This window comes from Ciona intestinalis, unplaced genomic scaffold (genome assembly GCF_000224145.3).
Source record: "Ciona intestinalis unplaced genomic scaffold, KH HT000157.2, whole genome shotgun sequence".
Lineage (NCBI taxonomy): Eukaryota > Metazoa > Chordata > Ascidiacea > Phlebobranchia > Cionidae > Ciona > Ciona intestinalis.
Genome location: NW_004190479.2, coordinates 20,894 through 34,399, shown reverse-complemented (window position 1 = coordinate 34,399; position 13,506 = coordinate 20,894). Strand labels below are relative to the sequence as shown.

General features: G+C 37.1%; 3 protein-coding genes across 3 annotated transcripts in view; 1 reads left to right on the top strand and 2 right to left on the bottom strand.

Moving 5' to 3' along the window:
* Nucleotides 1-107: 107 nt before the first annotated feature.
* On the bottom strand, nucleotides 108-4,281 carry LOC100180952 (coiled-coil domain-containing protein 77). Its single transcript, XM_002130827.3, has 10 exons — nucleotides 4,084-4,281; nucleotides 3,805-3,897; nucleotides 3,382-3,513; nucleotides 3,003-3,101; nucleotides 2,669-2,812; nucleotides 2,200-2,310; nucleotides 1,816-1,915; nucleotides 1,391-1,640; nucleotides 969-1,134; nucleotides 108-761 (listed from the first exon to the last, which is right to left on the bottom strand). The coding sequence occupies exons 1-10, from the start codon at nucleotides 4,243-4,245 to the stop codon at nucleotides 615-617; spliced, it is 1,404 nt and encodes a 467-aa protein (XP_002130863.1). The 5' UTR covers nucleotides 4,246-4,281; the 3' UTR covers nucleotides 108-614.
* Nucleotides 4,282-5,571: 1,290 nt separating this feature from the next.
* On the top strand, nucleotides 5,572-11,559 carry LOC100178587 (serine/threonine-protein phosphatase alpha-2 isoform). The gene is made up of 8 exons (XM_026839130.1): nucleotides 5,572-5,701; nucleotides 6,127-6,258; nucleotides 6,875-7,105; nucleotides 7,513-7,617; nucleotides 8,797-8,916; nucleotides 9,265-9,368; nucleotides 9,694-9,828; nucleotides 10,244-11,559. Exons 1-8 carry the CDS (start codon nucleotides 5,647-5,649, stop codon nucleotides 10,352-10,354), a joined length of 993 nt encoding a protein of 330 aa, XP_026694931.1. The 5' UTR covers nucleotides 5,572-5,646; the 3' UTR covers nucleotides 10,355-11,559.
* Nucleotides 11,560-11,712: 153 nt separating this feature from the next.
* LOC100176267 (transmembrane protein 208-like) overlaps nucleotides 11,713-13,506 on the bottom strand; it is a 3,265-nt gene continuing 1,471 nt past the window's right edge. The window contains exons 5-6 of the mRNA XM_009863517.3: nucleotides 12,372-12,456; nucleotides 11,713-11,947 (exon numbers count right to left, since the gene is read on the bottom strand). Of these exons, the coding sequence (XP_009861819.1) occupies nucleotides 11,828-11,947; nucleotides 12,372-12,456 (205 nt within the window). The 3' untranslated portion in view covers nucleotides 11,713-11,827. The remainder of the gene's footprint in view (nucleotides 11,948-12,371; nucleotides 12,457-13,506) is intronic.

The following is a 13,506-nucleotide window of genomic DNA, read 5'->3' as shown; positions in this document are numbered from 1 at the left end:
CCAGCATACATTGGGCACAACAAGTACACAGCTACAATGACACAGTTCCATGTGATGATGAACGTATGAAACTTATCTTTAAACTTTGTGACTTCACACAATCAACAAACACGAGAGAACATTTATTTCATTGAAGATTATTTTGAACAAATGACTTGAAATCTTCACCAAATATAAAATGTCGCATAAAAAGTTTTATGTCCGAGAAGAAATGTTTCCAACATTACAACGTAAACATACACACAGTAATATTAGTGAAACATAGTGGTTATTACTGGTTTATCAATAAATCAACTGTTTATATAAAGGAAGCCGTACACAGCAGAAGCTGAAGCATTAAGTTGTGCAGCCAGAGCATGATACCACATACATGCCTAATCACCACTTTCTTATATTTATGAAAAAATAACTCTCGTAAGCCACAGTTGGTGTCATATTCATAACAAGAAAACTTTGTTTAAATAAATTCAAGCAAAAGTACTTTGACCACCAAATTTACATTCTACCATTACTCTGTTCTATTAAAAATGATCATATTATTACTAAGTCTCAACCCACAGTTAACAGAAAGTTCATGTTGAATAGCAGTAATAGTTCCAACCCCATTATAAGGCTTAATATATTCCCCTTAAATCCCCTTCCAACAAGTAGATTTTACCCTTAAGTGTTTTAAGTTCGTTCTGTATAGCTCTAGATCGCCCTGCAGTGGCGTGTACGGTTTGCAACACGTGTGCGTCGGACACAGCATCTCCAACCGTGACCTGGAAGTTTTAAAAGAAAGTTAAAATTATCCAGGTTAAGGCCACTGGTATTGGTGATCAAAATACCTGTATATGCAGAAAGTAAATTGCCAAAAAAGCTCAATTAAGACTAAAAACATGTCGGCCAGCAACAGCTTATACCACCCACAAACTTACATATGGAAACTCATATGCATGCATTACCATACAATAAACAACCCCACCCACTTTATAAAGTTGCTTCTCCACTTCTTTCAATCTTTTCCTCAGATTCTTGACATCTGTTTTGAAACCTTCAACTTCGGAACTTCGTCGTTTCTCCAATGCAGCGTAACGAATCGTCATTAACTTTAACCGCTTCGCAATCTTGTCCGAGCGCTCCTTGAAGATGTCCCTGCATGCAACAACATGTCAGCGGGGTAATATACAAACAAGGTCACAACTAAACAAATATTTTGCACGAGGTGTATAAAAGAGAACATCTGTATTATAACGACTGCCATTGCCCCCTCCCCCCATACGAGGATAATTAAGTTACATACGTGGTAACTCTTAAGCGAGCACGAGGTGTATGAAACAGAACACCTGTGTTATAACGACTGTCGTTTCCCCGGAAAAACAAGTTACAACAGGCACAATTACACCCCCACCTATGCACTTCTGCTTCTTCTCTCATCCTTGACAATTCATCTTCCGTTTGAATGCATTGTTCACGATACATGTCCGCCAACTTCCCTGCCTGGTCAAGTTGTTGCTCCAAAGCTGTCACTTCCGCTTCAAGTTGAGCACGAGCCTCGAACTCGCTCGCACAAACGTTCGCCAACGTTGCAGCTGAGGTCGGCTTTCCACCGTGGTTGCTGAGGTTCACAGCGTCAAGCTGGTCACGTAGAAGGTCCATCTCTGGGGAATATAAGTGAAGTTATATACGGCTGGGACCTGAGACTTGGTTTTAGGTATATTGCCAAAACACCCAACGATTTAGAACAGAGTTTAACACCCAAGGTGTTACCATCTAGACCCCACTGAGGCAGTTTATATACACTCAGTAATCTGGTAGTTTTAACACACCGCCCACCTTGAAGCAACTTATCTTTCTCTGCCATCCATTCCTTCTCTTCCCCCCTGTGTGATCTCTTCAATGTAAGAACATCTTGTGTGCTCTCGTGGAGCAGGTTCTTTATAAAGATAATGATTATACTCATTTAAAGATAAACTAATGGTGCACAAATAAATATATTATACATATTTTAAACTTCTTTGTGATTGTGATATCAATCCTTTAATATTGCCACAGGACAACAGATACTTTATTTATGAACAAGTTTAATCCATGATTATATGGGTGAGGTAGCAAGGCATGCTATGGGAACTGATATTTAGACAGCTCACATTACCCCAACATTATATATGCACATTCTATTGTATATGGTTAAGGTCCAACATCCAAACATCAAATTACCTGAGCTTCACGAAGCCTCTTAGCATAACGTTCGTATCGATCCCGATCTCTCTCCCGTGCGAGGTCGCTCTCCTCCTGCATGATCCTCCTCTCCTCCAACAACGCTGATACCTGATGGGTTAAGTAACGACTAACGACTGTTATTATTATAGAGTACTGAGGGGTAAGATGGGACACCTTTAACACATATTATCCAAATATCCAGATCGTGTTTTTAACAATTAACAACGGTCTATTGGATTCGCGAGGATACGATTTTATAATTCTTTGAATTTTTTTTTTACTCCCTTAATAACATAAATGTCACACATCTATGGGAGCCAAACCTCGGATGGGCCTACCATGGCACTTCTGCATGGCATTAATTAGTAAACAATGGAACCAAATTCATCCATAAGAACATGTCTAACTATCCCTTCCTCCCCTGTATTTAAATAAGTTTGCCTTCTACATTCTGACACACACGAACCTGGTCTCTCGCAAGTTTTGTTTGTTCTTCAAGTTGCGCTTGTAAAGCTTCCACTTGGAGAGCTAAAGATTGATTGTCCGTTGATGATGTCACAGTGGGTTTGGGGGATTTTCCAGGTTTGTTCTGGATTTCTGACAATGGTTTCTGTAAAAAATATTTCGGTGAAAGTTTGATAATTTTCAGATGTTATATTTTATGACAGCAAAAGTAGGAGCGTATTGCCATTTACCCCAACACCAAGAGCGCTCTCGTCTAGACCACACTGAAGCAGTTTATATGAAACATACCGGGTCACCGTGGTCCTGGGATGTACTACTACATCACTAACACAAACCTTTTTATGTGAACTTTGATCTTCATTAGGAAGTTGAGATTTCGGAAGTTTTTGTGGAATCACAATTTTTGAGGGGGGGTCTTTATGGAAATATGAAACCTAGGAAGAAATTTGAATAAAGTAGAAACTAATCTATAAATTGTATAAGAATATGCTCATTTTACATTAAGTATAGGAATCGGTTTTGACTAAATTATATCAATACTTTTGTGGGAAAATTATGCAAAACATTGCAAACTAATTGTTTTTTGAGGTTGTCCAATTTAAATCTACATAACCAGTTAATATACATAATGGTTATACACGTGCTGCTATGAGATTCCTAAATATCCGATTATCCGCTTTCTTGTAGATTCCAGATTAATATTATTAAATTTACCTCAGCAGCTGCAGGTCCAGCAAGAGCAAGAAGATGTTGAATTCGCTTCCGATCACCAACCTCCCTGATCTTTAAACGGTCGTTCTCAGCGTAAAGACGAAGAACTTGCTCTCTCTCTTGGAGGACGCACACCTGTTGGTTGGTGTTCATGTGTTAGTTCATGTGTGTTGCTTAGAACTGATCAATGTAACAAACAAAAAGTCTTAAAGCAAGCTTATGTATTTACTATTTTGCCACACAACCTTTTAGAAAAACAAGTCAGCGCCAATAGATAGCGTTTTAGGCCCAACTGCTACTTGTAACAGCAAGTCTTCATAGCAGATTAGCGGTGGTTCTTTTTGTATTTGCATGGAACACCATTTTTACTTCATATGTATTGTTGTGATATACTTAAAGGAGGTAAATAAAGTAACCATTGTAAACCTGCAGGTCACTGATAGCTTTCTGTAGATCTGATATTTCTTGTTCTCGTTGCGTAAGTTCACATTCCATTCTGTGTTGGTCTTCATAGTTTACCTGTGTATGAGTAAAGTACAAAAAGTTTGCACTTTGTGTGTATGATGTTTTTTAATCTGACAAGTATGTAACCCACAACAGCTAACCTGTGATGATGTAAATGGGCTTCTTTATCAAATTTGTAAAAATCTCATCAAATTATGAGAACATAAAAAACACAAATTTTCTTGTTGGTGTTTTAAATACCTTGTATGCATCCAATTTAGCCACCATTTCGTCATGTTCGTTGTCAAAATCGGCGACTTTCTTTCGGTAATATTCCAACAACTCTCTTGAAGGCCTTAGTTGGCCGAGTCGTTCGTTTACCGATGGTATCGGCGAGTTACAATCGCCCTCACTGTCAGACATGTTTCGTGACGTAAGATATTTGAATGGAATTTAAAAAACCTAGAATAAACGAAAAATTTAGGAGCACAAATTAACAGCTATTAAAACAATCACCCACAAAGTTACATTCATGGTAACACGAGGTGTATAAAACAGAACACCTGTGTTATAACGACTGTCGTTGCCCCGCCATGCAAGGTTTAAAAAGCGACATTCATTCAACAACAAGCACAAAATCAAAACAAACTGAATTTTTAAATCGTTCCCGGTGAACGAACATGTCACGTGATGTTCGATGGACCGTGAAATTATAAATTTTAAAGTTAAAAGGGACAAGGGTAATAAATTTAATCAAAGCAAAGAAAACATATGCTTTTGCGTTATGACTAGTTTTTAATAGGTCGTATGGCTATTAGTTTGCTCCTTTATCTGAAAAGTTGCGCATTGATTACAGAAACGTGGTTATAAACTAGGATTGACTCAAGGGTAACAGGTTCGAAGCTTGATGTTGCTATATGATAATGAATAAGTTACCACGTATGTAACTTCGTGAGTAATAGTGTTTTTGTAATTTAGACAAGCTAACAGTGACCACTGGGTTGGAGCTATTCACGTTAACTGTCTTATCCCGACAAATACGCGCCAGCAATACAAGCATCGCGGTATTATTAGGTTTGGATTTGCGTGAACGTTAAAACCAGAACTGTATCAACCTTATACACATTTAAATTCGTCTACGACTGCCAACATCCTCAGTGGATGAATGAATTTGCCAGTTACCACATATATTAATTTATTACCAGTTACCACGTATAAGCAAAGAGATTAAAACCAATTGGTTTTAATCTCTTTGGTATAAGTAACTTTGTGGGTGATTATTTTGTGGTCGACGCTTACTAAGTAAAACACTTGTCAAATGTTTATTTGACGCCCTACGTAATCGCGAGGTGTTTACAACGAAATTTTGTTGATTTTGCGTCAACAGGACGTTTGGTGCGCGTGAATCGATGCGTATGACGTAATAACTATAGTCTCGTCGCAGATGGTTGTGATGTTTGTTATGATGTCACAGAGGGTTATTTTGGCGGGTCGCGAAAGCTATTGTAATGTAACTAGAGAAATCCGTGACAACGAAATGACAACAATCGGTTAAAGGAGTTTTAGTTTGTTTATTAAATTGGTAGCAGATACTGATTATATTGGTATGTATGCTGTCTGGTCGCCAAAAGGGTTTTGAGATTATACATATTTCAGTTTAGTTATTCGTTTTTATATCATATGCACCCTAAAATGTTGTTGTAAACACAAATCATTTTAGATATCCGCCAATAGTTCAACAATACACACGATATATAAATATATATTTCACTCCTTACAGAAGTAGGTGTGTCTTGGTTCCCAGTGTTGTGTGCTTGGTGTAAAATGTCCGATCCAGACAAATTAAATGTTGATAAAATTATTGCCATGTTGTTAGAGGGTAAGTTGTTGTTAAGTAAAATTCTGTTACAAGAGTTACGAGACACTTAAACCTAGATTAAAATAAATGTTTTTATCTGAATTAACTTATAGTTTTGAAAGATCTGGTCTAAAAAATTCAGCCCGCTTAAATTGTATTTCTGATATAGGATAACATGTTGTACAAAGAAACTGTGATGTTCCATGGTCCTGACCTAATGCTCATCAAGTTGGACGATATTCATAACCAAATACCAGTCAGGATTAATAACAGTCAAAAATCCAGTCTAATAAATAGTCTAACATGAGAGATATATCATAATTGAGTCCAACTAATGGTGTACCCAAATATATATTTCAGCATATATGACATCATCAGTCTGTTATCCAAATATAACAACCATTTTACAAACTTCAAACTAAATGTTTAAACATGTTGTGTTTTAGTGCGAGGTTCTCGGCCGGGGAAAAACGTCCAACTTTCGGAGAACGACATTCGTGGTCTTTGTTTAAAGTCAAGGGAGATATTTCTAAGTCAACCTATTCTACTTGAATTAGAAGCTCCCCTAAAAATATGTGGTAAGAAATGATATTTCCATTTGTGGTTTAATTGTGCAATGTGAACAGAAACGACAAATCCCAAATTATTTGTTGTTGTTGTGTTGAAATAAATATCCTTGTTGGTGTCTCTAAAGTTACAAGTCTCTGCCAAGTTACTATTGTTTCTTTCATGGTTCGTGGCCTCTTTCGGAGACACTTAACACCCGTGGCCCCCCTGCTCCTTTAGTAAAATAACCTACATTTGTTTTATCATATTTACATCTGTTATTTTATTTATAACTTTGCAGCAATCGACCTCTCAAACCAACAAGGCCATGAGCAGAGGTTTGCTTTTGCCCTCCAATAAACGCATGAGTTGAGCACTAGAGTGAGCTTAAAACTCAAGTGTCCTTTTGTTTTCAGCCAAAGTACTTCGTCTGCAAAAGGAACCAAGTTTACTAGTTCAAAATCTCAATAAAAAAAAACTTTTAAAGATCCGGTACTTTTTAACCGAACCACACAACAACATTTTGTTTCATGATCACATTACATCCCTTTAATTAATAATTGCTTACCACTGAGGTTTAATACACAAATACAAAATCAATGTTATTTTAATCACTTCTTCTTAAGCCTACACCTTCAATATCCACAGGTGACGTCCACGGGCAATATTATGATTTGTTGAGGTTGTTTGAATACGGAGGTTTTCCACCGGAGTCGAATTATCTTTTCCTCGGAGATTATGTCGATCGTGGAAAACAATCCTTGGAAACAATAGCTCTGTTGCTCGCTTACAAAATAAAATATCCGGAGAATTTCTTCCTTTTACGAGGCAACCATGAATGTGCGAGCATCAACAGAATATATGGTTTCTATGATGAATGTAAGATATCTATGTTAATGTAAAATATAGATATATTTATATAAAAAAAATTAAAATTTTTGCCTAACCAAAGCTGTTTTATTTCTTGTTTGGGGCAGCCTATTGGGCCAACTCTGGCCTACATCCTAAGTTCCCTGGTGTGCCTCACAGCAAAGTTTATATGAATTGCAAAACTCTTTTTTAGATGACCAATGCAAAATATTAGAGCACACACAAAGTTCTTTTTCACTACAAACTGCCAATTATTATCGCCTAAAATATGCAGCATTTTATATTTTTCTGGTATGCCATATCAGAGTGGATTTAAATTGTGTTTTTCTGGGTGTTAGGTATAAATCTTTTTCAGTTTTTCTTTTTTTACACCACCCTTAGAAGATTGATTAGTTATTTTAAGAAATATCACGTAGGTAAACGAAGGTACAACATCAAGTTGTGGAAAACATTCACCGATTGTTTCAACTGTCTTCCACTGGCTGCAATAATTGATGAGAAGATATTCTGCTGTCATGGAGGTGGGTTGGGGGGTTGGGTAGGGATGGGGTTAGGGGGGTGGGTTAAGTGTGGGTTGGGGGGTTGGGTAGGGATAGGGTTAGGGGGGTGGGTTAAGTGTGGGATAGGGGGTTGGGGTTTGTAGGTGGATGGGTTGGTTAGGGGTTGGGTGTTTAGTTGGTTGGTGTGGGGGGAGATTGGGGTGGTTATTGTTAGCAAGTATCATCTTCCCAAGAAGTGTCAATTTTGGAATACCTGTGTTGTTGTTTAGTAATAGCTTGTTATGACTTGTTCGTCTCATAAGTTACCGCCTACTTTGTGATTTGAAATGGTGGTCAGTGTGGTGTGGCCGCAAAGGGGTTGGGACTCATCAGGTTAGGGTTGGTTTGGGTCAGTTGGGGTAAGGGTCAATTTATGCCATACTTGATTTTTCTAAAAGTTTTTTTCAGAAACAAAGTTTTAAAACATTTTAACCTTTACTCAGATGGTTAAAACGAAATTACTTTTTCTATTTTTACATAAAATTATTTTACATTATTTGGTTAAATAATTCATTTTGTTACTTTCAATTGTGTTGTAATGTAATTGTTACCGACACAGATGTCTGTGACATCATAAATGTCGTATTCTGTGATGGGTTTCCTATTGTTATGTCACAATGAACACCCGATACTTGTATAATGTATCGTGTTTGCTTAAAATAGAAATGTTTGTTCAAATATTGTGTGAATATTACTTTAACATTAGCAGGGTTGTTATCATACGTGCTTAACCATTAATGTGTTGGGGCGGCAACAATAGTTTTACACTAAAAACACAAAGTTAGAAAACACTGTATAATATACAACGAAAATGTTTCTTGGTGGAAATAAGTTTAGCATTATTAAGGAGGAAATGTTGTTGTTGATTTCTTGTATAAACATTTTCAAACAAGCCTGACTTGGTGGAAGAAGACATATTTGCAATGTGATAACTGTGAGCCCAAGTTCCATGGCGTGCTAATCCATAAGTTAGGTTTATTTCACAGCATTATGTTCAACTATCTCTGCATTTAAAAAAAGTTTGGCATCTATAGGGGCTGGGTGGGTTATCAACATATATTATATTAAAAAAAAACCCACATTAAAATAAGTTTAAAAAAGCTTATATATATATTAGTATAATATCTATTATCTATACACCTAATAATGTTTCCACTCTAGGGTTATCCCCTGACCTTCAATCAATGGAACAAATCCGTCGTATAATGCGTCCCACGGATGTTCCCGACCAAGGCCTCTTGTGTGACCTCTTGTGGTCAGATCCTGACAAGGAAGTATCAGGTTTGTATGGAACGGGGGTTTAGGTTTACTTACTTTCAACACTCTTTATTTGTTTTAATTAAATGAAACTCTATGAGTTGGCTTATACTGTTTTTGTGGGTTTACAAATTTTATTCCAATTATTAGTTTAGTTTAACTAATCTACAACTCTCTTCAGTTTATTGTTTGTTTTAGGTTTGGCAGCCTCGCGTTATTTAACACTTTTGACTTTTTCTAAGTAATTTTACTCATTGAGTGTTTTATTGACTCTTTTGTAGCTAATTCCCTTCTCTTTGTTGTTTTAATTAATTTGATCTTCGCGACTGTATTTAAATAGCTTAAATACCAACATTATGTTCTATCCCACAGGTTGGGGTGAGAACGACAGGGGGGTGAGTTTTACATTCGGACCCGAAGTTGTTGCAAAGTTTCTTCACAAACATGACCTTGACCTCATATGTAGGGCTCATCAGGTAACTGTCAATCAAACTTGTGCCTGTCAATCAAACTTGTACATGTCAATCAAACTTGTGCCTGTCAATCAAACTTGTGCCTGTTAATCAAACTTGTACCTGTCAGTCAAACTTGTGCCTGTCAAACAAACTTGTGTCTGTCAATCAAATTTGTACCTGTCAAACAAACTTGTGCCTGTCAGTCAAACTTGTGCCTGTCAATCAAATTTGTACCTGTCAAACAAACTTGTACCTGTCAATCAAACAATATCATTTCACTTCAACCACCTTTTGTATTATGTCTATATTTCAATTCCCCTCCCTCACACAAAAATCTTATACACAGGTAGTTGAGGACGGATACGAATTCTTCGCGAAACGTCAACTCGTCACTTTGTTCTCGGCCCCCAATTATTGCGGGGAGTTCGACAACGCAGGGGCCATGATGAGCGTGGATGAAACCTTGATGTGTTCGTTCCAGGTGGGTGGAAGATTGATGTTATGTTCGTTATATTGTGTGTATGGTCCTACAGCTGGCCATGCAGCTTGTACAACATTGTATTTGTACATTCTATTCTATATGGGTGAGGTTCTACAATGAGGCATGCCATGGGACCTGGGATATAGGCCAGAGTTGGCCCATAACCCCAACATTGTATATGCACATTCTATTCTATATGGATGAGGTCCTACAGTGAGGCGTTCCAGGACCTGGTATTTATGCAAGAGTTGGCCTATCACCCCAACATTTTATATACAAATTTTGTAAAAACGTTTTTTCTCCTCTTCGTTACTGTATTCAAAATTAATAAAAAATTATGTCATTTTAGTTTCAGCCACAGTTGGCCCATTACCCCAACATAAATTTATTCTTAATATCTATATTATTTTCCAAGATATTGAAACCATCTGACAAGAAGAAGTATCCATACGGTGGCATGGTGTCAGGTCGTCCTGTGACCCCGCCACGAGCCGGAGCCGCGAAATCTAAACCTGGGAAAAAGTAACAACCCCCAATTTATTTATAAAGTTTGATCCCAATATTTTGTCACCAGATAAAATATTCTTGGGAACCAGGTTTTAATATTATTGATCACAAAGACAACAAAACCAACCAAAACTATCTGTTTCGATCCCGTGTTAAAAACCTGGTTTAAAAACATGCAGGGTTTTTAATTTGTTTTATACTAACTGTTTTGAATACAAAGATATTTTTATTTTATAAATTTTACCCAAAGTTTAGTTAGTTTTATGTGTTCAGTTTTATGTATCATATATATATATATAACGGCGGTTTCCAAACTACACAGTCAAAACTTTAGACTATGTATGTTTTTATTTTAACTGTGGTCAAAAAGTTTGGGAACCCCTGGTATAAGAAGGTTTATGTATAAATATATAAACCAGTGGTTCTTGACATTTTGTAGGACAGAAAACTACAGTGCAGGTCAAAAAATAATTACTTTTATCCAGTTAAGTGTTCATTAGTTTGATTAAAAACCTCACCACCTAGATTTTGATGAACCGCAGGTGTCCACCTGTCATAGGTCGGGAACCACTGGTTTAAATGGTGAACACTGTAATTTATGTTACTCGCTGTCTTAATTTTATATTTTGTTAACTTTGTAACTAAGACGACAAGCATACAAACATATATGTGCGTACTTTATAAAAACTTACAAAAAAATCAGCATTACAGAAATATATGTGTATAGGATATGTAATATTATCAATTATTGTTAAATAATCTAAGATTTTATATTTGTAGATTTCACTTATTTTCTTCCTATTTGTTTATATTCAACATACGTTCATACAGCCTGTGTCTATTTTATACCTGGGTGGGATTAAAAATCGGATTTTACTTAAATGTTAAAATTTCCCAAATCACTCAAGTAATTTCAGACTAAATGTCATACATGCTTGTTGTCGAACATTTAAAAGTCTGGGCACAGTAGGCTGTTACCATGTGGACCTTGGTTCACATACATGGTATCCTGGCTTTCGTGGCAAGCATATATACCATGCATACCCGTGTTAGTTGCCTAAACCAAGTGCATAAAGTTACCCTTAACCTTATGTAGGTTCGTTTGTATAAGTGACACGGCTTGCCATTATATTTCATGCGCTTATTTGCTTGGGGTTGGATCAAGGTATTGTATTTGCTATGCGACATTTAATAAATATGTCACAATGATTTGTTTGTGATGTCTTTAATTTGTGGTGATTGTTTTGTAATAAGAGTTGATTGCTACTAAGTCATGCCTGCTTATCCACACACTGCAATAGCTTCAGCAACTCGACTGTTGGCATGGAAGTGGCAACCATGGATAAGTCGCTCACCACCCAAATAAAACAAACCATATTTAACTGCAATTGTTCTATTGCACGTCCACACATAAAACTGCGATTGTCTTCACTAAAACAAAGCTCAATTCAAATCAAGGTACCAACAATAATTAAATAAACTCTCATAAGTGTCATTGCCTTCGCTTTCTTTCCATTTTCTTCTGTTGTTTTTCGCTTATCTCCGGCGGGGCTTCGAATATCCAGGGTGCAATAATGTTCACCCACAGTTTGTAGATCGCCATCCCCGGTATCTGGGTTGGACGGAGGAAATACATGATTGGGTGATTGAATGTAGCTTGTTTCTTGCATGGCAGGGCAACAGTCGTATTGTTTCATACACCTCAAGCCCACTTACGACTTACCACATAACACGGGTATTCTGTTAATCTGTTTCATGCACTTTTTGCCCGCTTACGAGTTACCACGTATGTAACTTATTTATCCTAGCATGGCGGGGTATTGACAGTTATTATAACACGGATGTTCTGTTCCATACACCTGGTGCCTGCTTAGAGTTACAACGTATGCAACACTAATATAGATCTGCACACTTTGACAAGTTTTTGAATTAACTTTACCTTTTCTCACAACATTCTCACACAGTAAGGTTATCATTGTACCGTAACATCTGCAACCACGTAAAGACAATGTCGCGTACAATACTACACAACTCACCATAAGCCACAACAGCCACCCGTACAACGATACAGCGCTCAACACCTGGCAAGCTGCAGTGACGAATATAATATCCTTAACGTGTCTGCAAAGTGAAAACATCAGTATATTAAAGTAGATTTCACTTATCAATGTCTTAACAGTATTTATAATAAAACAACTTCAACTATAGGTTAGGAGGAGTTATGTTAATGACTTGTGGGAAAGTTATTTCTTTCAAAATCATATATTGCTAATTCAATACTTTGTAATGTTCACCATGATGAAGACAACCTACATAGGACAACATCTCATAACCAAAATAAATTGCCAGAATAGCGGCTCAAGAATTTGCCTCTCAGCAAAAATTTATACACACATCGTATTAATATACTGACATACCATCAGCATAGGCGTCAAAACCCGGGGTGCCGGGGTGGCGGCGCCACCCCGGAAGCAGAACGTGGGGTGGCGAAATACGTATGGCCACCCCGGTTTTCGTTAGGCAATGCTTGTATTTTTTTCCAAGTACAGCGTAAAAATCACTAATATTATCAGTAAACGTAAATCAGAGCACGCGTTTGCAGAGAGCGCGCTCTAGTCTGTTTCTTTTATAAAAATGAGAGAACGCTTTATGAGCAAGCGTTCGCATGAAGCACTCTTTACGCTCTCGCTTGTTTCTTTTTTAGAAACGAGAGAACGCTTATGAGCACGCGTTCGCATGGAGCACGTTCTAGCCTGTTTCTTTTCAGAAAACGAGAGAATGCTTTGTGAGCACGATCTGCTCGCATTAGGAGAAAGCCACGGCCTATGCGTTTATTTCTACGTAGTGAAGTAAGGAATGACATGCCAAATATATGCGACACAACAGCAATTCAATAATACATCGATATTTTTCAACATAGTTACAATTTACACGTTTATTGTTTTCGTCATAATAGCTATTAAAAAGTATTTGCATTTTTTACGTGGATTCGCTAGAAATCTGGTTAAATTCGTCGAATTAATGTTGAAACGGGAGTAAGCGAATGCCTTTTATACGATCTTATAGCATGCATTGGTTACGGTTTAACTTTAGTATTACGCGTTACGCAGCACGTTAATCCTAAACGTCACAGTAGCGGTTGTGACGTATTAAAAGATGGTCAAACTTACA